The sequence below is a fragment of the Hydractinia symbiolongicarpus genome, chromosome 6 (assembly GCF_029227915.1).
Source record: "Hydractinia symbiolongicarpus strain clone_291-10 chromosome 6, HSymV2.1, whole genome shotgun sequence".
NCBI lineage: Eukaryota > Metazoa > Cnidaria > Hydrozoa > Anthoathecata > Hydractiniidae > Hydractinia > Hydractinia symbiolongicarpus.
The window spans coordinates 20,812,321-20,839,047 of record NC_079880.1 but is presented as its reverse complement, the minus strand read 5'-3'; the positions used below and the strand labels follow the sequence as shown (position 1 = coordinate 20,839,047).

Genomic DNA, 26,727 nt, shown 5'->3' with positions numbered 1-26,727 from the left:
GCCAAAGAGTATTCTTTGACGTAAGGGTTTTTAACCTACACGCTCAGAGGTACAGACGTTCAGAAATTAAGAGATGCTTTCAGATGAACGAAAGAGAGAAGAAGCGACAGTACAACGAACGGGTGTTGCAAATCGAGAATGGTTCGTTCACACCACTGGTGTTCGCTGCGAATGGTGCAATGGCAAAAGAATGCAACGCCTTCTACAAGCGGTTAGCTAATATGATTGCAGAAAAACGCAGCATTTCAAATTCGGTCGCAACCAATGTCATAAGAACGAAAATCAGCTTTTCGCTCATAAGATCAACATTGAGATGCATTCGAGGATCAAGATCACCGAGAAATGCAGACAATAACATAGAAGAATTTGAACTCGTTAACAATGCGACAATTCATCAAGAGTGATGGAGTAAGAAAAAAAAAACATCTAGTATTTTATATATGTGAGATAACAACCTAATTTATGTATAACACAGTTAATGTTAATAAAATAAAGTTTCCGTTAAAATAAAAAAAACAACAAGAAGCCCTGGGGGCTCTAAGAATTTCTGCGCGCTACCAAAATATTTGATGAAAACCTGCTAATTCGTTGTGTTATTGTGCCAAACATTCGAAGGGGCTTGGTGCATGAACCTCTGAAGATAAAGCCCATCAGTGATATTATATCTTACAACAAACGCAAACAAAACGAAACGTGTCATAATAAACTCACATTTTAAAAGAAATTGCTAACAAAAAATACAGCCTATCATTCATGGTTGAAAGTCTTGCGATTGAGACGTTTATGGTCTTAAACGGCATTAGTTGACAAAAAATCAAAATTTTGATGTAACCATCATTTTCAGCATACTTTTTTTATTAACTGTGTCAATTTTTGTCGAAAATAAAGCAGTTTTAATTTTTGGATAAATTTTGGCCTGAAATGACATTTAGGTGACAAAAAATCAAACTTTTGTACCATCATCATTTTCAGCATACTTTATTTGTTAACCGTGCCAGATTTAGCCGAAAATGAAGTGGTTTTAATTTTTGGACCAATTTTGGTCTAAAATGGCATTTAGGTGACAAAAATCAAAATTTTGATGTCACCATTATGTCAGCATACTTTTTTTGTTAACTTTGCCAATTTTTGTTGAAAATGAAGTATTTTTAATTTTTGGACCAATTTTGGCCTAAAATGACATTTAGGTGACAAAAATCAAAATTTTGATGTCACCATTATGTCAGCATACTTTTTTTGTTAACTTTGCCAATTTTTGTTGAAAATAAAGTATTTTTAATTTTTAGACCAATTTTGGCCTAAAATGACATTTAAGGTGGCAAAAAACCGAAATTTTGATGTCACCATCATGTTCACCATACTTTTTTTGTTAATTGTGCCAAAATTTGTCAAAAATAAAGTAGTATTAATTTTTGGACCAATTTTGGCCTAAAATGACATTTAGGTAACAAGAAATCAAAATTTTGATGTCACCATCATGTTCAGCATACTTTATTTGTTAACTGTTCCAAATTTTGTTGAAAATAAAGTAGTTCTAATTTTTGGACCAATTTTGGCCTAAAATGACATTTAGGTGACAAAACTCAAAATTATTATGCCACCATTATGTTCAGCATACTTTTTTTGTTAACTGTGCCAAATTTTGTCGAAAACAAATACCAATTTTGGCCTGAAGCGTCAATACTAGACTTCCTAGTAGTTAAGGAACTTGGGTACGAAGTTTACATCTGTGACGGACCAACGTGAAATCCCAGGGTCGATTTTTTCTCAAAAAATGCTCCGAAAGAAAAAAACGACGGTTTTAAAGAATTTCCTACGCCTTTGGGCGCGGAAATTCAAAAAACAAAACAAATCTTTTCATGCCGTGACAAAAAGCACATTTTGCAAAGATGGCGGCCCAGTATGCACAGCATCCCTTTGATACTTTACGAAAACTGTCACTGGAAACAGGACTTTTAATTGAAACTAGACAATTTGCGGAATACTTAGATAATATTGATGAATTAAAGAACTATCGCCGTGACTTTCACTATCCGAAGAACAAAACAATATCTGATGGTAATATCCTTTGTTCTAGAAAGGGAAGAAAGAACTGCGAGGAACAGAAAAAATCACATGGTTCATGTAATTTTTTCTAACTAAGTGGGAAATAAAAATATGTTTATATATGTAGCTATATATGTATAAGCATAATATTTATTGTGATGTAGGTTAAATGCTAGTAGTAAGCTAGGCTTCTTCCAATTTATTCATGTCTACCTTTTTGATTCTTTATTTTCCGGGGTCAGGGTTGTCACATCTCCGCTGACACAAAGAGCTCTAAAATACGACTTTTAGCACTGATTTGCCTGTCTATAATGCATCTTTTTAAGTGTCTAAAAGATGTCTTTTCAAAGATTCATTTCAAAAGAACTCAGAAGTCTTTTTAAAAATGTCTTGTAGACCTTTTACAGATGTGGGAGTGGCTAAAATGTATCTTTACTGCAACTTTTTAAATGTATCTTATCTATGTATGAGACATCTTTCTTGGTTTTTATTGTTTTCTTTTTGTTTTTTTTATTAACTTTTTAGAAAAAATAGGCATTTGATAAAATAAATTTAAGATGTTTACGTTAATGTTGAAACACACGTTTTCAATTAAATTGCTGAATTAACGGTATCAAAGACGAAAAATACTTTGCAATGAAAATATTTTGAACTTTTTCAAACTCGTATTGACACTTTAAACAATTAGCTAATATATTTTGCAATTACAGTAAGCAAATATAACCAAAAATAAGTAAATAAACACTACACAATTAAATCATTCATATTTATATTTAAAATTTGTAATCATTAAAATAATCTGTATTATGAATTCTATCTATGCACTTATCCATGAGATGTACACTAATTTGTATCACGTTTTTTAATAAATCTTACTATTTAAAGCATAAATTGGAACTCTAATCAAATTTTTTAGCATATTTCGGGCTAGAAAGAATCACCTAAAAAATTCTGTGGAAATTGCAGGTTGAAATCGTCGTAACGGTTGCAAGGCTGAAATAAACAAAGAATATATTCAAAATGATAAAAAAGTCACTTCAGAAGAAACAAATGTATTAAATGTAAAAGTGACTTTTCCTTTGTTTTTTGGAAATTTATACATTTAAGGTATTTAAGCATTTCGCAGCTTGGTCCCAATTATGCTTTCATTTCTTGCTAATTCGCATCTTTGAAACGCTCGTTGACAGATTCTTGAGAGAAAAAATCACTTACAGTACTGTGAAAAGGTTTTTTTAACATTGTGGTTCGTATTTATTTCATGTTACGCACACACCACGATAGCCCACGATGCGTATTTTATTAACAATTGTGGACCTCACGATCATGTTTCGTGGACTCTACACAAACAAAAATTAAACATTACACCGTGACGTCTATGATAGATAACTTCTATTGTAAAACAATAAGGACTATTAGTTCATCGATTAAATCAAAAACAAGGGCAAAAAAATAAATTAACACTTGCTGTTTTAATTCGTTGTCATAAAGCTAGCTAAATAATAGATTTTATTTGTTCGTGAATCAAAACGCGATGTAAAAAACATTTCTTTCCCCTCTTCTCGTTTTTAAACTTTTAAAATATGATCTAAAAAACATTTCTATCGCCGTTCTTCTTTCTTAAATTTTTAAAATGTGGCGTGAAAGCATTTTTATCGCTGCTTTTTGTTCTTAAACTTTTAAAATGCAATCTAAAAGAGCATTTCTATCGCCGCTATTTGTATTAAACTTTTAAAATGTGATCTAGAGAAGCATTTCCATCACCGTTTTTCTTTCTTAAACTTTTAAAATGTGATCTAAAAAAACATTTCTATTGCCTTTTTTCTCTCTTAAACTTTTAAAATGCGATGTAAAAAACATTTTATATCGCTGCTTTTCGTTTATAACCTTTTAAAATGCGATCTTAAAAAACATTTCTATTGCCGCTTTTCGTTTTTAAACTTTTAAAATGCAATGCGATTTCATAAAAAAACAATTTCGTCCATTATAAAAAAGTATTAACCAAGCAAAAACTATGAATATGCTTTTTTAACTTGATAAAACCTGAAACAAGCAAATTAACTCTAATGAAAAACTTTTTTGAAAAGAAAATTAATTAAATTATACTGGCTATAAAAATTGTGGAGCTCGCAAAAAATCGTGGGACACATGATCCTTTGTGGAGATAATAATATTAGTGTGGTGGCCATGATAGAATGTTTGAATGTTTGTTATATATAAAGACGACGATTTTATCGTGGTTCTTGTGCACCACGCTTGGTACACGAACATTATGTTAACAAACCTTTTCACAGTACTGTATTTCTGAATTGAGCCCAAATTTATCTTAGTATTAAAAACCGCTGATTTAGTATTAAAAACCGCTGTAATATATTCCGAGAATCACAAAACAAAAGTACTTACTTTTTAAACAACAGGTGTCCCGCAGATGCTTTTATTAAAATCCTGCCAATTTGTATACTACAAGATTTGAATTTATTAACTTTCAAAAGACGTATAAAAAATGTTTTTTAAAGACGTTCTTTAGAAGATGCATTAAAGATGCATATTTCTAACAGAAGATTTAAAAAAGACATCTAAAGAGGTCTTAAAGACGTCTTGTGCGGGCTGGGATGGTATAACTTTTGGTTGAGGGAAAACATGGTGACCAACAAATATCCATAATGTATTTATATTGATTTTGAATCCTCTATTATGCAATGTGATTTATGACATTGTTGGAAATGAAAGTTGCTATCTCTTCATTTAGCATACTATTAATTACTACGTCATTTGATATCAACTGTTTATAAAGGCAAACCCAAATCTTTTCTTTTTGCTGGTTAATTATGCCTTTATACATGATGACCTTCGTTGCGCACATTGATTGAAGTTTGGTCTAGGTAACATTTCTAATGGATTACCTAACGCATTGTCATTGTAATGCTGTAAGTCCAATACAAAACAACTTGCATTGTTTGTATTGCGCACTGCAATGACATTGATTCTGTATGTTTGGCTGGCAGTGTTGGCTGTGTTGGTTATAATATAGTTTAGCCTAAAAATGCACTGGAATTGTTTTTTCTCAATTATTACAGTCAGGGAAATTAGGCTATGATAATCTAATGTTAATAATCTAATGTTAATAATAATAATTTATCTCTCCTAATTAGACATGGTTTTTGCTGCCTATCAATGTTCCGTGTTGCATAGTCGCAATGATTTCATCAGCTAAAAACATTCTATCAATCCTCCTTTCAATCGACCAAATATATTTTTTTTTTCTTTATTATTTCAACCCTTTTAATTAGGAATTTTTTACGACGGCAAAATCGTGCCGACGTGATTTGATACTTTTGCCAGACACGTCGGCAAATACCTATTTCACGTCGGCAAAACTTTTTTTTAAGAAAAGGGGTTTTTCCTTTCGTTTTCGGTGTTGTTTAAAGTTGTATATATATTTTTTGTATCATACTTAAAACGTTTTATGAAATTTACGAATAATAGAGAAAAATTTTCATTAGTTGCAGTCTTCTATCTTCTAAATCATCGTTTCGAAAACAACCCACAATCGACCACTACGAGCTACGCTACCATTTCCCCACCCACGTGTTGGACATATCGAAGCCCCTGTACCTATTCTTAGAAGTGAAAATCTTCGCTTCGCACGACCTCTCTTTTTGGCACACGAACCACGTGTGTGACTGTACAAAGCCAACAAGTTCATCCTAGCTAATTCACCGACTCCTGGCCTAATTAGGAACTACGTAGACACAGATATCAACAGCCCGGCCCCTTCGTGGTTGGTAGCCTTGGTCTCACGGAGGATATACAGGCCATGCGGTTCCTAACTCGTACGGAGGTGAACGCCGACGAAGCACGGATGAATCAAGTTTGCATGATTCTTTTGAATTTTCTCCATAAAATTCGCTACACACTGAACATTTTATTTTTGTAACTTTCGAAGGATCACTTGGATCATCACAAAAATACTCAAATTCTTTTCTTTTAAATTCCACTTTTTCACTACAGACAAATTAACCATTTTTGAAGTCTTCATTGGTAAAATGTTTGTTGTTAATAAAGTGGCACGTTTGAATCGACTTAACAAAAAGAGAAGATGTCCCTACGGGAATAAAAATTTTCTTCTTTTTTTTATGACGCAATTCGAATGAATTAAAAATAGAAAAGAACACGTGGAGGAAAAAACGAATGAATGAAAAAACATACACATGGTGGGTTCGTAGAAGAAAAAACAAAATGTAAACACAGCTTGAGTTCCCGAAAGCAATGAAAAGAAAGGATTTAAAGGAAAGAAAAGAAAAAAGTTTTTTACTGTATTTTTTTACAAAATAAGTGAAAAATCTTTATTTCTTTAGGCAACAATTTTTTTTTTTTGAAAATATAAAAATTCTAGCGATGGCATTTTTTTGCCGACGTGATATTAGTTTTTTCTCAAATCACGACGGCAATCACGTCGGCATTTGCCGCGTGCCGCCGTGAATTAAAAGGGTTGTATTTGCACTGTCAAAAGATATAGTGTTTAGTTTGTTTTGATTAAGAAACATGTGCTGTGCTACGCCTCCCTTTAGCCACCTCAGAGTGGTTTTACATAGTGATCGAGTGATTTTACTACTGCTGGAATAATTTGAGCAAAAGGATAAAGATCTTTAATAGCATTGAAATCTTAGTTAAAGAATTAAGACAACATGTAAAGCACATAAATACAATTACATTGACAGAAAATCCCACTTAACTGGCGGGTACACACATTTGTGCAGTTGGCTGTTGAAGCATCAAAGTTTTATAGTATCTTCTGTTTGTGATTGGCTGAGTAGAAAGATTCTTTTCTTGCCATTTCTCAGAATATTTTGTCTCTGTGCCTGGCATTATTCTTTATTGCATTTTATTAATTAGTTTGTTTTCAAACCAGTGTTCTCTTATACTTTGTCCTTACACTCAGAGACTGGAAAGTAGTTTGAGGTCAAAAAGAGATTATATTTTTTTGACAGTTTTTGTATTGTGTTTATTTTTCCAATCATATCAGTAACATTAATTTTTTTTTTGCCTAAACAACACGGAATGTTTTCTTTGGCATGTATTTTGGCATGTGTTATGCAACCTAGTGCCTAGGACTTATTAATTGATGTTAAAGTTTTTTAAAAAATGTTGCAATGAAATATCAGTGATACAATATATATTTCTTTTGTTTTTATCTTACTTTGATACTTACAAGAAACTGATGACCAGTAAATAAAAAGCAAATAAAATAATAAGGTACATTTGGTACACATTTATCACACTGTAAGCCATACACTAATCTCTTGCTAATTTTATTTATTTTGTTTTCCCCCAAAGATTTTTTTAGTGCTTGAAGTTTTGATACTATACTAAACTTGTCCAAGAATATTTTATAATAACAAAGCTGATATCTGAATGTGTGCATTTTTCCTTCTGAGATAATAATATATTCAAAAAACTATTAACCAACCTTTGTTTGCAGACCCTTAGTGTTAATAATGTTGTTTTATTTTTATTGTGTTTTGTTAGTTAAACTAACAACTGATAACAGTTAATTGTAACAAAACCTCTACGAAAGTTTTCTACTGCACAACCCACTATTTTGCATTACTTTCCTAATCTTGCCAATATCAATGTTTATGAACGTAAGACGATTTTTTTAAAATATTGTGTTGTCAACAAAATTGTTTCGAGTTGTCTTGTCAGGAAACATCTTAAATTCTAAGATAGAAAACTACCTGGGGTATTTTGTTAATTGCATTTTATTTGTCAACAAGCTTTAACCTTACAAAAATATTACTAGGGGATACGCATATCCTCCAACATTTAATTACAATCAAATTGAATTTGTATAACAAGATGTTTCTTTTTCTAGTTGATCTTAGTTTGGTTGCTGGAGAAGATGACTGTATATACTTGGCTGGGATGTCTCTTGGCTTAGCCCCAAAGCAGGCTAAAAATCTACTTGATGAAGAAGTACACAAGTGGCAGCTGTGGTAGGCTTATTAATTTAAGTTGTACTTTTGGTTGGAAAACTTAATATTACAAAAATTTTATTTATTACAGTTATGGTGATAAATGGACCTATTTCCGTATCCATTTTCATTACACAGAATATACATACCAAAATACTGAATACTATAAAACAGGATTAGTTATAAGAATTTTTTTAGTTTGCAGTGAAGTAGTGTACATGTATATATTTTGTTTACTTGCATTTTTTGCAAAAATTAGTTCATCATACAATATAAGTATTAACATTTGGTACTAATATGAGATAATTGTATGTATCTGCCAGATATTGGACTGTTCAAATAGTTTGTTTATTATTCTTGGTGTTAAACCAGCCAAATAATATAGCTAGCTTTGAATATGTTAGGAGTAGCTACCAGGTGGCTGGCTTGTTCCAAAAAGTTTAATTTCAAGCTGTATATTAAGGTTGATAGTGTTGCTGGTAATATCTTGTGTCATAAGTTTTTTATTTTCTGTCATTTGTTATGAAATTTAAAGTTTATACATTTAATGAATAAAATAGTATATACCAACAGGATAAAATGCATACATATAATTGCATGCGCGATCCTATATCTACGTAATCTTACTTCATATACATGCTTTACTTTTTTTCACATAGTGAAATTGTTTTAACTTTCTATTGCTTGCCAATGCTAATATTACGAGCTCTCTCTGAAACACAATTCTGGAGATAATGTAATTCTAATCTATTTATATCTTTGCAATCACATTGAGCACATTGAAATGATTTGCTTCCGGTAATAGTATCATTTTTAGGTTTAATTAGCAGGTATTTCGCAACCTAGTGCCCAGGACTTAATTATTAATTGCTGGTAAAAATATTGAAAAATGTTAAAATTAAAGTATAGATAATAATTTTCTTTTTTATCTTCGCTACCTTCAAGCAACAAGTGGCCAATGAAAATATTAAAAATAAATATAAAATACAATTATTAAGACACACGCAACTATCTCCTCCTCATTGCGGCCATTCATTTTGTCATCCACACTGTGATTGCTGAGATATAAAAGGATAACAAAATTATATAAACATTAGAAAAGAACGTTCCGTTCATCGCTGTTACAGGCAATCCGCGATAATTATTATGTTGTTTATTTTTATGCCAAAAAACTTAAATATACATAAAAAAACAGAGATTTTATTTTAGGTTTATAACTGGATAGCATGTTTTTTTATTTGTTTGTTTGTTAAATCACAGGAATCATCATCATTATCATCATTCTCGGCTTAACGTCCGTTTTCCATGCTAGCATAGGTTGGACGGGGTATATTAATGACCCTCTTCCAATCTGATCTAGACTGTGTTAGATCTAAACTCAACTTCCTCTGTATCAAGTCTGTCCTTATAACCTCCTGCCAAGTCTTTCTTGGTCTGCCTCTGGGCTTTGCCCCAGGAACTATCAAGTCTCTACACTTTCTTACCCAATTATCCTCCTCCATTCTTTCCAAGTGCCCCAGCCAGTTCAATCTTCTTATCTGGATAACATCTTTAATTCTACGGAGACTTAGCCTGCTTCTTAGCTCATCTGAACTCTTTCTGTCTCTCAGACTGGCGTTACACATCCACCTAACCATTCTCATATCATTCCTTTCTAAACGGTCAAGATCTTCCTGCTTCACTGCCCATGTCTCACTACCGTACAACATAACACTTCTTACACAGGCCTCATACAACTTACCTTTTAACTCAATTGACAAGACTCTGCTAGTCAACAAAGGAAGTAACTCTGAACTTTTTCCAAGCAGAACCTATCCTGCAAGTAACACTTCTACCAACACCCCCTTCACTGCCCAACATATCACCTAAGTAACAGAAGTTCTCAACTATCTCTAACGAGCCACTGTTGTACATCATTAAAGCTGGAAATACTTCATTCTCTATAATCTCACCTTTGCAACGCTTGCATACAAACTGTATGTCAGCTCTTAACCTTCCACTAATACTACTGCACTTCTTATGTACCCAATGCTTGCAAGTCTGACAAAAAATTGAGTTACTACCAACCCCTTTCCTGCAAACTCCACAAGGCCACTTTCCAACTACAAGGTCACACTTGGCTGCAATGCTACTAATCATGACTTTAGACTTTGCTGTGTTTACCTTTAGCCCTTTCTCTCCTAGTCCTTTCTTCCACTTCTCAAACTTTTTAACTAATTCTTCCATCGACTCTGCTATGAGAACCAAATCATCTGCATACAATAACTCCCATGGACAACCTGTTCTGAACTCCATCGACAGCGCTTCTAAGACTAGAATAAACAACAAAGGACTAAGTACAGAACCCTGATGTACACCAACATTTACACTAAATTCATCACTAAGTGAATCGTTAATCCTGACACGACTTCTAGCATTGCTGTACATAGACTGTACCATCGTAACTAGCAACTCATCCACACCTAATTTTCTCATAGCCCACCAAATAAATTTACGTGGCACTCTATCAAAAGCTTTCTCTAAATCTACAAAGGAAAAAATAGAGATTCTTTCTCTTTCCTAAATACTTTTCCTGAAGCTGTCTGAGTAAAAATATTGCATCTGTAGTGCCACGCCCTGGAACAAAACCAAATTGCATCTTATCTATATCAATTCTTTCTCTAAGTAACTTATCAATCACTCTTTCAATAACTTTCATTACTTGATCAACCAACTTCAAACCTCTATAGTTACCCCTTTCTAATGCATCACCCTTGCCCTTGAAACAATTCACTATTACACTCGACTGCCACTCACTCGGAATAGCACCATCCTTTATAATCTGGTTAGCAAGACTTGTAATAAGCTCAACTCCAATATATCCAGATGCTTTTACCATCTCTGCAACAATACCTGATACTCCTGCAGCCTTGCCAATCTTCAATTTCCTAATAGCCTCCACTACCCATTTCGTCTTGATCTGCATAGCTGGCCCTTCTACAACATCATCAGCAGACAAATTATCCTCGTCCCAATCAAACTCAGTGTTAAGCAACCTCTGATAATGATTCTTCCAAGCTACCCTTTTCTCCTCCTCTGTGCTAGCCAAAACACCTTCATCATTACGTATACACTTCTCACCTACAACATCTTGATTAGTCTTCTTCATTTTCTTTGCTATCTTGAATACCTCATTGCACTGGTCTTCCCTTCTTAACACATCTGCAAATCTGTTTCTCTCTGCTTCTGATTTTGCCTTATACACTGCTGTACGAGCACGACGCTTAGCTTCTAAGTAAATATTTTTACTACCACCTGACTTCCACTCTTTCCAAAGTTTCCTCTGTTCCTTTATACACTGGTCAACCTCATTATTCCACCACCAGGTCTGTCTATGTCTTGCAAGTCCTTTCGTCCACCCACAGGTATCATCAGAAGCTTCTAGAAGACAATTCTTCAAAGTAGTCCAAGTACTTTTAACATTGTCACTATCACATTGACTATTGTAGGCTAACTGCTGAACTTTTGCACTAAATTGTCTTGCTACAATCTCTTCCTTCAGCTTCCAGACTTTTCGACGGGGCCTGTACTTTCCCTTCGCTTCTTTAACACTCTTCAAGATAATATCACAAACCAGCAACCTATGCTGGTAAACACACTCTTCCCCCGATATAACTTTCACGTCCTTCACCACTTTCTTGTCTGACTTTCTAACCAGGAAGTAATCTATCTGTGTCTTACAACCACCTGACTCATATGTTATCAGCCTACTCTGTCTCTTACCGAATGATGTGTTGCAAACCACCATGTCCGTTGCCATTCCAAACTCAAGCAATCTCTCCCCTTCCTTATTTCTGCTCCCAAATCCATAGCCTCCATGCACACCTCTATAACCTTGAGATGACTTCCCAACATGACCATTAAAGTCGCCGCCCACCATGACAAGTTCAGTGTCTCCAAACTTTGATGTGACTGCTATTAACTCATCATAAAACTTATCTTTATCTTCCTCACTGAGTCCACACTGTGGAGCATAAACTGACAGAAAAGTGAGAATCCTATTACCTATCAAAAACTTTATCACTATAATACGACTATTAACACGCATAACATCTATTACTTTTTCTACCCACTTCTCTGCAACGAATATGCCAACTCCTCCATATCCATCACTATTACCAATCCAAAAAAGCTTATACCTTGCCCTCCTACCTTCCACAAATCTCACTGAAGCTCCTCTTCAACTGACTTCCTGAACACAACACATATCAACAGATCTACGTTCACCTGCTCTACCTCTCAGAGTACCAACATTTACACTAGCCATCCTCAACCTAGTGTTATCTACCTTGGAAGCAAGGATTATTATAGGCTGAAACTAATGTCTACAAATAAAAAGAAAATAGCATTGTCTGATTTAGTGATGTCGGCATTAGCTGAAGATCGACTTGTTCGAATGAATTTTAAATTCATTATTATTTCGGCAATCGGAGACAAGGAAGTTAAGACAGAGAGTTGCTAGTTCAGACACTCGTGTTTGGGGTTCACAAGTTGAAACGTCCCCCACTTGTCTACAGCATAAAAAAAAATGACACAGAATACACGCACATATTTATAAAATGACGCTGAATTTTTTCTTAACACAATGGGGGTTATGCAAAGGTCTGGGTAAGTAAAACACATTGATTGAAATTTTTTGCAGGTTATACGAAGGTGCTGGCTATCTGATAGCATCTAGTTTATAACTCCCTAAAAAAGCTGAACTGCGGGTTTACAATGTGCGGGTTATATACCGGAAAATACTGTACGGTTTTGATTTGTTTTTGAAAAAAACACAAAATGATTACTTGAATGGTTCTTACGTACTACCCAGAATAAATTTTTTTACAACCTTAAAATTTTATCCACAAAAAACTTTAATCAGAGACAAAAAATGTGGAAGAATTCTAGGAAGGTTATTTTCTGCAAATAAACAATTTAAACAATTCTGCAAGATTAAATTTTAATATTTTATGTATATATAAACAAACAAACAAAAAATGCACAAAGACCTGGTTTCTAAAACATTTAAACTTGGATTTTGCTAAAAATTAAGCTTGTTTACACTTGGAATTCAGATGGCTAAACACAATATTGTTTACATTACACTATAATGACAATATCATTAGTCAGTATACAGTGCAGCAGATTATCACTGCTAAATCTCTTTACTATCCCCTCACTCTCCCTCCCCAAAGTCAATATCTCTAGAAAAACTTCCTGGAGTACTTCTAGCATCAGTCAAGCATTTACAATATTTAATTTTAATTTGTTAAGAAAGGGAGACGTCAAAGGTAAAGGTTATAGCCTAGTTGGCTATTTGCTGGCAGCTAGCTATGCTGGCTGGTTACTAGCCTGGTTAGTAGGGCATGCAAAAAGTATGTTAAGGGAAGGGTTCTGTAATAGCAAACTAAAAGAAACAATGATAAACATTTGGACAAACACAACTTTTTAAATATAACAGTCCATGGAAGAATGAGTTGAAAAGTTTGAGAAGTGGAAGAAAGGACTAGAAGAGAAAGGGCTAAGGGTGAACACAGCAAAGTCTAAAGTCATGATTAGTAGCATTGCAACCAAGTGTGACCTTGTAGTTGGAAAGTGGCCTTGTGGAGTTTGCAGGAAAGGGGTTGGTAGTAACTCAATTTTTTGTCAGACTTGCAAGCATTGGGTACATAAGAAGTGCAGTAGTATTGGTGGAAGGTTAAGATCTGACATTCAGTTTTTATGTAAGCGTTGCAAAGGTGAGATTATAGAGAATGAAGTATTTCCAGCTTCAATGATGTACAACAGTGGCTCGTTAAAGATAGTTGAGATCTTCTGTTACTTAGGTGATATGTTGGGCAGTGAAGGGGGTGTTGGAAGAAGTGTTATTTGCAGGATAGGTTCTGCTTGGAAAAAGTTCAAAGAGTTACTTCCTTTGTCGACTAGCAGAGTCTTGTCAATTGAGTTAAAAGGTAAGTTGTATGAGGCCTGTGTAAGAAGTGTTATGTTGTACTGTAGTGAGACATGGGCAGTAAACAGGAAGATCTTGACCGTTTAGAAAGGAATGATATGAGAATGGTTAGGTGGATGTGTAACGCCAGTCTGAGAGACAGAAAGAGATCAGATGAGCTAAGAAGCAGGCTAAGTATCCGTAGAATTAAAGATGTTTTCCAGATAAGAAGATTGAATTGGCTGGGGCACTTGGAAAGAATGGAGGGGGATAATTGGGTAAGTTCCTGGGGCACACCCCAGAGGCAGACTGAGAAAGACTTGGCAGGAGGTTATAAGGACAGACTTGATAGAGAGGAAGTTGAGTTTAGATCTAACACAGTTTAGATCAGATTGGAAGAGGGTCATTATTATACCCCTTCCAACCCATGCTAGTATGGAAAACGGACGTTAAGCCAAGAATGATGATGACACATTTTACATTAAAATTATAGTGGGGTTCAAGGACACTATACTGGGAAACGACCGTATCAACATATTGCAGAATTCGTCATTGACCAGAGTGCTAAATTGATAGGTAATAAATTTTTTGTGGTTGTGTAAAGCTTAGTTGTGTGAAGGCTTTTTCCACAGCGAGGACATGTATATATTTCTGTCTAAACTTACTAATAATGATGCATTTAGAATAAAATTTGGTTGTCAATTTATTCTACAATTAATTTATAATACTTATTCACCCGCCGAAACGTTTTTTTTTAATTATTTTTTTTCTAGGAGCAAAACCAATTGAAGTTGTGATCATGAACACACTGTCGGTAAATCTACATTTTATGATGGTAAGTATACAAAGTTTATGTATGTTTTGCAACTAAGTAATTGTAGAGACTTGATAGTTCCCGGGGCAAAGCCCAGAGAAGACTTGAGTATTCTAACCAACACATGCCAGCATGAAAAACAGATGTTAAGCTGATGATGATAATGAACCCAGTTTCTAGACTTTCCACAATAGCCAGCCAGGCTAAGTGAATATTCCTGACTAATGGGAAACTGTTTGAATTAGAAATCAGTCTCCAACAATGATTACCCATACAATATGTTTTTTTTTTCAGGCAGCGTTTTATGATCCAACTGAAAGCCGTCATAAAATTCTTATCGAAAGTAATGCTTTTCCTTCAGATCATGTAAGTATGTCTTTGGTTACAATGTGTTTTGAACGTAAAAAAGAATATTTGAAAATTGTTTCAAACATTTTTTCAGGTTACTCAATGCTTTAAAAGGGTTTTGTTTTCCAGGACTTTGCTGTTTTAGACACTAACGTTTCGATATACTCTAGATAACGAATCATTGTATTCTTAAAATGACAACCCTGAAATAACAGCTTAAACCTAAAAATGATTTTTTTAGGCAGCCGTCGAATCACAGATTAAATTCCATGGATTTGATCCAAAGAACTCCTTAATTTTAGCAAAACCAAGAGAGGTGGGTTTTACCTGTATACATTGTTTTTCGACTTTTTTTTCCTGTAAGATTGCGTTGTTTTACCCAAGAGGTCTTTCCAATCACCCCAATCAAGAAATTTTGTAGATTTTGCAAATTTTTTTTTCAAATTTGATCAAATTCACATATTTTGTTGTCAAGACATGAATGCACTAGGAACAATCAATATTTTTTTAACACAAAATTACCATGCTATTGTTTAACTATTTCGAAGGTATTTTTGATGGTAGGCTAATGTTCCAAATTTCAGCTTTATTTTGCTATTTTTTGTCAATTGAGAAACAATTGCAAGTATATGGTTTTGATTTTAAACATTATTTCACTGTGATTTGAATTAGTAAATTTTTTTATTGACATTTTTAAATTCTTTAACTTCCTAAATCTGTAGCCATCTTAACAGGGTGTTAGCTAGAAATACACTATTATGGCTGTTAAGCCTTTTTTTAAGAGTCTTCGAAACGAAGGACTATCCTGACATCCTAGGAAAAGATTCAAAATGCCCCTGGAACAGCTTTTTCTCTCAGCATGATAAAAGGTCTCATTATTAAATTCAGATTGAATTCAAATTGTTTTCAACGATTAAAATATAAAACCAGCCCTTGAAATTAGAATTTTTGTACGTCTGCAATAAAACTGAGACGTGAGATACATTTCAACTGATTTAAGTCGGCATTGTGTCGGCAATATTTTTTTGTAGTGAAATTTTTCAGCTGGCAATAACTTTCGTCATTCACCTTTTTTTAGGGCTAGACCTCTCATAAATTTGATGCATTGATCTCCTAAGACAATGACAAATGGCAATGGAGTACAAGTCTTTGACTTTGTTAGGTTAATAGCTCACTACCAACTGGCTTTTCGAGATGCACTCGTTAGGTTAGGGCACCATTAGGTTGTGTATCGCAGAAGTCGCCAGTGACATGCTTCGAAAACGCTTGTCACGGGCAAAGTTTAACATGAAGCAATTGTTAGAGTCTTCACAGAACATCTCTTCTCACTAAACTGAGGGCAGGGCTGACTTATTGCCTGCTGTGTTGTGTGGGAGACTTCTGGACTATACAATTTTTTCGATTATTATGGCACCACAGTATTTCTGTAGCCTAAATGATTTTAATTAGTGATAATGGCTTACCTTAGTGAAAATCAAATGTAATTATTTTGTAGTCGCAATGAGTGTATGATGAGTAATCCTTTGGCTAATGAATATTCAGGCAATTCAAATTTTTCAGGACTTTTTTTGATTATCTGGTAAATATGTGTTTATCTAGAGATTATCTAGAAAATAAGTATCTTGTTTTAACTCGAACTGCAAATAATTTTATTTTGTTAATCTCGAACCGTAACAAATCGAGTCAAATGATATCAACAAAGGACAAGATATGAAGTGTATTTTTTGCTTGTTTTACTAAGGGTGAAGTTCTGCTAAGAAACGAAGATATAATTTCTCTGATCGAAGAAGAAGGTGATGAAATAGCACTTATATTGTTTTCAGGTATGTTGTTTGTAGCCACAACTTAACCATTGCTCATGTTTCTAACGTTGTGGGTTATGTCTTGTTTTCACAAACATCAAAATCAAGCGTCTTGTTGTGCCCCCTCAGTCGATTTCCTTGCATGTACATTAAATATCCCTACTAGAAATTGTCAACCTCACACTCAACCCAGTTCATTATCGAGGGTGATGAAATTATCAGAGCGTAAAGAAGTTTTGTCGTAAATAGCGCTGTTGCTTATGTGGTGGCTTCGAGAGCATTCATTTACAGCAGTCTTCTTCTTGTGATTATGTTTATGGTCAACTTAAGATCCATTTTCTGTAAGAATCAGGCAATACTCATAAGGAAAGGAAGTGAGGTTTCCAAAATTGCTAGATTTTTACTTACGTTAGAGATACTATGGTTTTAGGAATTTTTTGAAAATTTTGTTTGATTTCGGTTATCGGTTAAGATTTATGGTCGTTTGAATATTTGTTCTTTGGGGGCCTTTTTGGGCCATTTTTTAACGAATTTCTGGGTTCCATGTTTGAAATTATATAAATCATAAAATAAGTTTGCATCCACTTTGATTTCATACGGATTCTGTTATAGTCCATAAATTCTATGGATCGTGTACCAGTTTTGCAGAATTTTTTAGCTAAAAATTTTAGCGTGAAAGCACCTCTCAGACCTTTTTTCCAATTGACCAATTTTCCCTACTTTTGAGGCCCAAATTTGGTTACACCTTATACAGCAATGTTGGAATCTAATTGGCATTGGGTAAAGTGCTTAATTTTGTACAAAAAAACATTAAACTAAGCGTTGAAATCATGTGCTTTTCATCAATGACCTTCAAACTGGCGAAAAAACAGTTTAGGTAACTAGTTCCAGTCCTTTTTTCAGAATGGGCAACATTTTTAAACTACACGATATTTGAAAATGTTTAATCCAAGGTGAGTAATTCACAAAGGAATAAGAAAATCCATGTGATCTAGTCATGCTAGCTAGATAATATTGCTCAAAGCAACCTTAAATTTACAAAAAAATGATACGAAAATGTCATAATTTTGGCATTTAGAGCCTCACAAGAAATGTCATATCTTTATTTATAGCTGTTACTAGGAAATGTGTAGCCCCTCTTTCTTGCAGAAAGAAAACCATAGTATCTTTAAAAATCTAGTAATTTTGGAAACCTTACTGACTGTTACAGAAAATGGCTCTTAAGTTTGCCCTGAAAGATCATGGTTTATCTTGTTCTTAATCAAGAGGGTCCCTAATAAAAACCACGTGTCTAAATTTAAATTAAAAATTTCTGCATGCTTCTAGATTTTGAGGAATTTATTTTCTCAAAGTTTATTTTACAGTTTAATTTTAAAACAACAATTTTGTATAAACAAGTACAGAAGCTAAAAACAGCATACATTTATGGCTGTAGTTTTTTTTTAAAAGCACAAAAAAAGTTTAGGAGCGAATAAGATAATTTTTCATGCTTTTTCTCATGTAGTAATACTTGCGATATAGTAAAAACAAAAACTCGTTGCAAATTGTCATCTAAACGAAAATCCACGCTAAAAACCTTGCTGCAAGTGCTTTCATGAGGAAAATAAGTTGTGCTAAATTCTTTGCGCACTTTTTCTAACATTCTCTCCGTGTGATCATGTTTTATGTAAACGTATACCACGTGACAACATAAGAACAAGCTGTTACAACGCAATGTAACATGTAAACTTTATATGGACTTTCCTTAAGAAAGAAAAAACAAAGGAAAGCGAACGTTTCTATTTGTTATGATGTGGACAGTTATAATAATACAGTTAACGAGGAGCAATCTGCAAAGACTAAGAAAGCGATTTATTGAAAAGCAAAGTTAAAACCAGAAGCAAATAAACTTTTGATATTGAAAATAAGTACAACAGAGATAATAAACCGTTGTCAATTCCCCGTTCCCTCTATACGGCTAATTCGCAATGCATTATGGTAGTTGTATTCCGCGAAAACGTAAACAAACCATTCGTAGTAACAAAAATGGCCGAACAAGTACACTTCATCCTTAATTCTACTCAAAACCAAAGCGATATACAAAATTCTAATCAAGACAACAGTTTTTTTCAAAACTTGGGCTCTCCTGCAAGCATTGGCTCAAACTTTTCATCAAGTTCAAGCTTTTTATTGCAAGCTAAAAGTAAAGGAGGAGGGATAACTTGCTGTGTACCTCTCTGTCAAAACAACTCAAAGAAGAATCCAGACTTATCTTTTTATGTCATTCCTAAAGACTCAGAGCTTCGAAAGAAATGGCTTTTTATGATCAGTAGAAAGGATTTTGTACCTTCTACATCGCATAGAGTTTGCTCTGTTCATTTCACTGGTGGAAAGAAGACATATATGAACAATGTTCCCACAATAGTCCCAAAAACTATCAAACCAACAGCTAGCAAACCAAGAAAAACTCTCAACAGTACAAACTGTAAATTGCAACTATTTTCTCCTGTGAGGGCTACGACAAATGACATTGCTGCAGAATTATCTGTGGAGGAAGAGTTAAAACAAGAGTTGGAAAAATTGAGAGCCGAAATTAGTTGTATGAGAATTCATGAAAAGGAACTTGATCAAACTATTGAAAAACAACAAGCCACTATAAGTGACATAGCATTTTCAATTGACCGGTTTAAACACAATGAAGCACACTTTAAGTTTTATACCGGATTCGAATCTTATAAATTAATTAATAAAATGATGATGGTTTATAGTCATTTCCTTGTAATAAATATGCCATTGAAGTTCCTTGCCCTATTTCAAATAAGTCTGTCGCTAATTTTTTGACTTTTTCGGTTGAGGGCTCATGTGCAAAAAGTGGTGTAGAACAAAATTTTCTATTTCCTGTGACCAACTTTTGCGACTTTCATTTGTGTCTTTCGTAAGGTCTGCTTTCTCGAATGCCATTGCAGAAAATTTTATTGGTGCAGAATTTGCACTTTCTCCAGGTACATGCCATTTTTGTAACAAATCTGTGCATGTCTTGTCATCAGGGACAATTTTTAAGTCCAACTGTTTGTATTCAACCAATTGAAATAGAACTGCTGCGACATGCTTACAGCATCCTCCTGCTCCAGCTTTACATAAACATTTCGCATACAAAATATCACCACTTCTTTGACACAGGTGGACATAAACAGAATATTTTTCTCTTTTCATGGAAGCAGCTACAAAACATTTCACAAGAAAAGTTAATTTTTCAGCCATAACATTACTTTTAACTCTCACTTTCTTCACGTAGCTCTCCTTGAATAGTTGGTATCCAAGAATTTTATGCTTTGTAGCACCCTTCGGCTTGCTATCACAGCTATTTCCAAGAACTAAATATTGGTGAATTTTCTCCTGGGTGATCGAAGGCATAGCTGCAAGATCAGTTGACCATTGACTTATATCTTCGTGTGTTCTTTCCTCCACTTCTTCGTCCCTCTCGGCATTTGTTAATTCTTTAAAAACAGGTCTTGGTACCACACAAGAGCTTTGAGAAAAGCTAGGCCCAAGATCTGTAGAGCTTAAAATTATATCTAAATCTGTATCCTTATTTATTACTTCCATTTCGACTTCTTTCACTCCTAAAACCTCACTAACTAACAATATTTAAATGTTTACATCAATAACACGGGTTTTGGATAAGGGAGATAATGATTTTCTTGAGGAGATTTGAAAATTATCACAAACAATAACGGCTTTTTGTTATTATCGCCACAATAAAAAGAATGCTGTTATTTATTTACAAACTCTCGCTTCTGGGAGGGAAAACTGTAGAATACAACTACCATAATGCATTGCGAATTAGCCGTATAGAGGGAACGGGGAATATACTGGATTCTCAACATCAAGTCGTTTTTCCGCGGTTTTAAATTTATTGACCCAGGTATCAATAAAAAAAAGAATTTATCAATAAATTCAAGCATGTTTGATTCACTCACTTAACGAAAATGGTGTTTGCAGAAGGGTCAACTGTGCAGTATACTTTAAAATCTAGAGGCATAAGTGGACTGTGATAAGATAATAAAGAACCAACTGGTATTTGACCAAAAGATGTCTGGACTTTAGATTTCTTATTTCTGTTAATGATACCTAGAGCTGGTATAGCTACACTCTTATCTGGCAAAGAGCTTAATTATAGTTTTATTTTGACCATGTGAACAGACTTTATACGCTCAAGATAATGTAGGTGATAATAAATGTATTGAATAAGTTAAGAAAGCCTATAAAGAGTTATGTTGAATTGTTTTATCTGTGTCATTATTGCCCACCAAGGTAAGAAATCCGGCCGTTCTGACGTCAGTGACCACTGTAAACATTGACCAGTAAAGTGCGAAAGGGCCTTGTGGTGTGTAATTCCGCCGCCATCCCCAACATATTATGACTGAGGTTGTAGAATGAAATTTCCATGTATTTCCTAGCTGTCCGTCATCATGATATAATGTTCGAATTTTTATTTAGGTGTTCAATTTTACACAGGACAGTATTTTGATCTTCAAAGTATCACAAAAGCTGGTCATAACAAAGTATGATTTTGTGTACTGACTGGTTGAAAGTCTTTCTTGGTGCAAATAGGAACTATATATATTTTTTATTGTTATTTTCAGATATTTTAGGTTGAACTTTTTGTTCATTTCTTTTAAAAACTATTTTATTTATTTGTTAAACGGACTATGAAATGATTAGAGTTCTTTATTAGACTTTAAATATTGTGATTTTAGGATTGTTCGTTTACAAGGATTTTGAATGTTGTGTTTTTAGGGTTGCAAAGTTGGATTCGATCTAGCACATGCTGTCGGAAATGTGGAACTAAAAATGCATGAGTGGGATGTAGATTTTGCATGTTGGTGTACATATAAGGTAATTACGTGTACAAATAAGGTAAATACATGTACATATAAGGTAAATGCATTTACATATAAGGTAAATGCATGTACATATAAGGTAAACACATGTACATATAAAGAAATTGTTTAACAATAAAGCTATTTCAGTGAACACAGTTACTCACTCTGGTTGAAGGAACTTCCTTTATTCGAAGGAACCTCCCTCTTAATACATCACATGTTTGCTTTACCTAATAACAAGACTCATAATGGCGGATATAAAAGTGTTTTTTGTGTTGTAAATACAACATTTGGAAAACGCATAAAGGGACTCTTAATAAACTGTAAAAACATATTTGTGAGAGCAGCTGTGTGTATGTGTGTGCGTGTTAATATTGACTTCTCTATTTTTAGTATTTAAATTCAGGACCTGGTTCGACTGCTGGTGCTTTTGTTCATGAAAAATATGCTTACGATAAAAATATTAAAAAGTAAGAATCCTTTCTATCAATCTATTTTTTCTTAAGAATTAAAGGAGTAACAAAATCTCTTTTCTTAAAATACATAAAAATACTACAATAACCGTTAAAATCTCTAAAATAGTACCGGTCATCTGTCTGTTTGTCCGTCTGTTACAGAAACAGGAAATGCGATATATAAGGGAGGAAGGACTAGTCTCAAATATTTTTCAATTTTTGCGGAAAAATACGAAATTGTTTTCGAAATCTTTTTAATTTGTTTTATGAAAATACCAATTTTCTTAAGGTTAAAAATTTTTCTTAAAACTCTTCTAATTTTATTTATAATTATCATTCTCGACTTAACGTCTTAAATCTGTTCAATTTCTTTCATTAAAATACAGTTATCTTCTAAAGGTTGAAAATTTTCCTCAAAATTCCTCAAACCTCAAATTTCATGATCATCATTCTCGGCTTAAACTCTGTGTTTTATGCTAGCATCTACATCAAAAGGTCCTGCCAAGTCTTTCTCGGTCTCTACACTTTCTTACACAGTTATTCTTATATTGCTCAATAAATAAATACTTGCATAATTACTAAAATGACTCTTTCGAATATTACACTTTTCTTTCTTTTTTTTGTAAAAAAGGGAATAGAGAAATAATTTGATTAACATCAACATCTTCGATAAACATGTTTAAAAAAAAGAGAGAGAAATTGTACTAGTAGATTCGCGAAAATAATTCTGCGCAAAAATGTGGTTACCAGGTTCGCTTCGCAATAACTAGGTCCATGGTTCAGTCCACAGCACAGGCATGTTAGCAGTAGCCTTTACCACAGCCACAGGTCAAACTCTACCATGTGATGGAAACTGAATGAAAATGTCGATACATACCTAATGTATACATAAGATCACAAGACCCACGTTGGTAACAATAAATTAAGAGATATTTTGGACATTTTGTTCACACGCTCATTAACCTTATTCTCTTCACGTAGATTAACTGGTTGGTGGGGTGTTGAATTTAAAGACAGATTTCATATGGATAATGGTAGGTTTTTTGTTTCCCATCTTTTTTACATACTCACGCTGACAACCTTGTCCCCAAGTCGTTTTTATTTTACAATTTACCTTTTGAAAATATACAGTAAGGATGGCTTTGTTGTTTTCGGTTTCTTGACTTAGAGTGTAATGTCTTATCTGATATAGCACCACAAATATTGCACGCAATTTTCTTTTATCAGGGTTCCCATTTCTTTCTTGCCTTGCTTATATGACAGAAGTTGTTCACTTTTATTCGTCAACAATATTTGAAAGAAAATAACACCTTGCTCTTGACTCTACCGTAATGTTCTTGTTTATTTTTAGAAAAATTACCCATCATTCCTGGTGCCAGGGGATATGCTGTCTCGAATCCTGCTCTCTTTTCAACTATTCCAGTTCTTGCAAGTTTAGATGTAAGTTTGTCACGTTGTGTTAGATATGGAAGCATCCATCACAGATAACTCAAACTTGCTTTTGTGAGATATACTTCTAAATCAGTTATTCATGGTGTATTTTTAATTTTTAGATATTTGAGAAAGTAGGGATGTCAAAGATTATTAAAAAGCAACGATTATTAACAGGTTTGGATTTGGTATTCATTTACAGTAAATACTTGATGGACCACTTGGTGCTTATTTGTGTGTTTTAGCTAAATGGGATAACGACAGGCTGTATCCTGTGTTTTTATTCAAACAAAAATTCAGAATTTTTTTTATACAGACATTGTCACGGAGGTAAAAAGGTGACATAGAAACGCCCTGGAATAAAGGCGTGTTTTTTAAAATAACTAGATGTGTCAAAACTAACACGATTTTTGAATTCTATGAGAAATTTCAGGCGGAAAGGAGGTATGACTTTAAAATCTTAAATATGTAACGCCAAAGATATCATCCGTTAAAAAAAATTTGACCGAAGATTTATAAATTTATGGTTTTTAAAAAGATGAGGGAATTTTCAAACAGATCAAACCTTTTTAGAAATTTATCAAATTTGGTCAAGTGATCAGTTATATGAGTTCACCGATTTTGACTTTAAGATTTGGTACTTTTTTTATAAAAAACCTTGAATTTTACCGCGAAATTCATTTTGTGTCAATTTAAGGCTCAAGGGCGTATAAAAATACCATTTTGGTAATCAAAAAGAGTGTTCAGTCCAAATTTTCAAAGAAACGAAGTAAACGAAACTGACGTATCTTTTTCCTCCCTTTAATTCAAGTTTCTGAGAAAAGTGAAAATCATTAGCTAAATAAACTTTCGCGAGATAAACTTAACGAATGAACAATTTCATTTTTTTTTTTTGCAAGATAAACTTTCTCGGATAGGGCAAAAATTTGTTTCGCCGATTAAAGTATTCGATTGTTGGTCAATTTTTATTTTTGGAGTGTTATTAAGTCGAAACAGAACATTGTAACCACACGACATTCCTTATTTTTGTCTGAGCCAATTTAAAATCCGGGGTTTGTCTCATCGAATACGCCAAGTATACCCTTTTTACGAAAGCACAAAGCCGCTGTATACACTTTTTTTGTCAATGTTTTTTTTGTCAACCTTGCCCTCTCACGAATGTCTGCTGAAATTGAAACTTTGCTTTTCGTAGGATATCTAGAATACCTCATCAAATGCACTCTGACGTCACAACTACCAAGTCACATGACTCATTTTGGCGCCAAAGTTGATATAATCACACCAAGTGATGTTCGCTGTCGTGGTAGCCAATTGTCTTTGCATTTCTCAATGTCAATTGATATCGTTCATAAAGAGTTAACAAGAAGAGGGGTCGTGGTAAGCGTTTTGTTTGTTTTGATCTCGGTGAGTTCGTTGTAACTCCGCGTGCAAAGACGTTCAGATTTTATATGAGAAAATCTGAGAGATTTTATAGTGCGTTCAACCGCTGTTCGAGAAGCCTTAGTAACCAACACAAACAAAGTTGCGGGACCTGTTTTACCTAAGCTCTCCTTATTAATATTATTTATTAATGGCCGTCTCATGCCTGTCTGAATGAATGTTATGTTAGGAAAATCAATACAAGTATACGTTCTAAAACGTTTATTTTTGTCTTTTTGAGTTATGATTCTAAAATGATAAAATGTCTTCAACACGTTTTGTAGGGCAGGGCAGAAAGTACTATAAAATCTCTTGATTTTCTCTTTTAAAGCTTACCCAGGATAGGATTGAAATCATGTCTCCGCCAAGTGGATTCTCCGTTCCAATACATTTAGGAAAGTTTAAAATAGTTGACCCTTGTGCCCGAGCTTTAGATGACGATGCAGATCTAAACGCGCTGAGAACTTTAGGTGTTTATTCCAACTGTCACTAGTACGGCTTTTACTATCGACCATTAGTACTATTTCATACTTCTTTGTGGGTGGTAAGAAAAATTCTATTGGTTCGGCCATTCTCCCTTGGTAATTGAAATATCACTTTTAGTTCGCCAAATGTCTAATTGATTCAATTCTGAACAGGGGGTCATGGCAGTTAGAATCGTAGCAATTTTAAAAGTCAAATCTGTATCATTCAAATCTCTATCCAAAACTAAAATATAGATTTATGGCTACCTGAAAAAAATTAAATTTCATATTTATATTCTCTCATACACAACTTAATTTGCTTTGTTATCCCATAAATATTTTTTTAAAAAAAACAAAATTTTGAGAAATAAGTGTCTGAAATTAACTGTCACATACATTCCTGATGAAATCCATGATACAGTAATGATGATCCCTCGGTGTAAAAGGTAAATCAAAATCCTTTTGGATCTATGTAGTGTTAATGTGACACACATTGGGACTTTACAAAGTTTTTTTTCGCCAATTACGCTGCTAAAAGTCCCAACTCCTTTATATGGTATTTTTGTTTCTGTTGTGTCGACAGGCCGTTCCTTATCCTAGTTTTAAGGATGATTTTTTTGAGAATGACTTGTTGTAAAGGCGCGGCTGAAATTGCTTGTTGAGTGGCATATATTTTTTCTATATCATTTTTTTCTCGGTAAAGTGACCTCCATTTTGAAACTGTCTATGATCATCCCAGAAAATTTATTTTATTAAGTGGGTTGCTTGTGCTTCTGTGCCGGTCCGTTCTATCAACCACCAAGCGTTTCAGTATTGTGATCGGTAATGCCATGATGGGTTAAGTGGGATCTGCCACCTTCAAGTCTATTTTTAGTACCTTAAATTGCTGTTTTATTACATTTTAGTGTGACAAACGACAACCAAATGTGATTCGTGTTTCTCCAGCACCGCTCTACAACAATTTTACAGACGTGTTTAAATTTGTGGAGACTTTGAGTCAAGTATTACTTGCTTTAAAACATTAAATTTTCATATTTTATTTTGTACTACATTGAAAATAATGATATAATATTTTATTGAGTGATAGATTTTCTTTTCTTATTTTGTACTACCGCAAAAATTTTTAGGAGAAGATAATTTTGTTGCTAAAAAAAACCCGTA

The 26,727-nt window shown here is 33.8% G+C and overlaps 1 protein-coding gene across 1 annotated transcript; it reads left to right on the top strand.

Moving 5' to 3' along the window:
• The first annotated feature begins 1,857 nt into the window (after positions 1–1,857).
• LOC130647481 (kynureninase-like) lies at positions 1,858–26,652 on the top strand. The gene is made up of 15 exons (XM_057453352.1): positions 1,858–2,058; positions 7,919–8,039; positions 14,462–14,544; positions 14,742–14,803; positions 15,077–15,148; positions 15,372–15,446; positions 16,872–16,953; positions 21,412–21,476; positions 21,712–21,810; positions 22,191–22,267; positions 23,234–23,286; positions 23,604–23,692; positions 23,806–23,860; positions 24,876–25,060; positions 26,472–26,652. Exons 1-15 carry the CDS (start codon positions 1,890–1,892, stop codon positions 26,589–26,591), a joined length of 1,407 nt encoding a protein of 468 aa, XP_057309335.1. The 5' UTR covers positions 1,858–1,889; the 3' UTR covers positions 26,592–26,652.
• Positions 26,653–26,727: the final 75 nt, after the last annotated feature.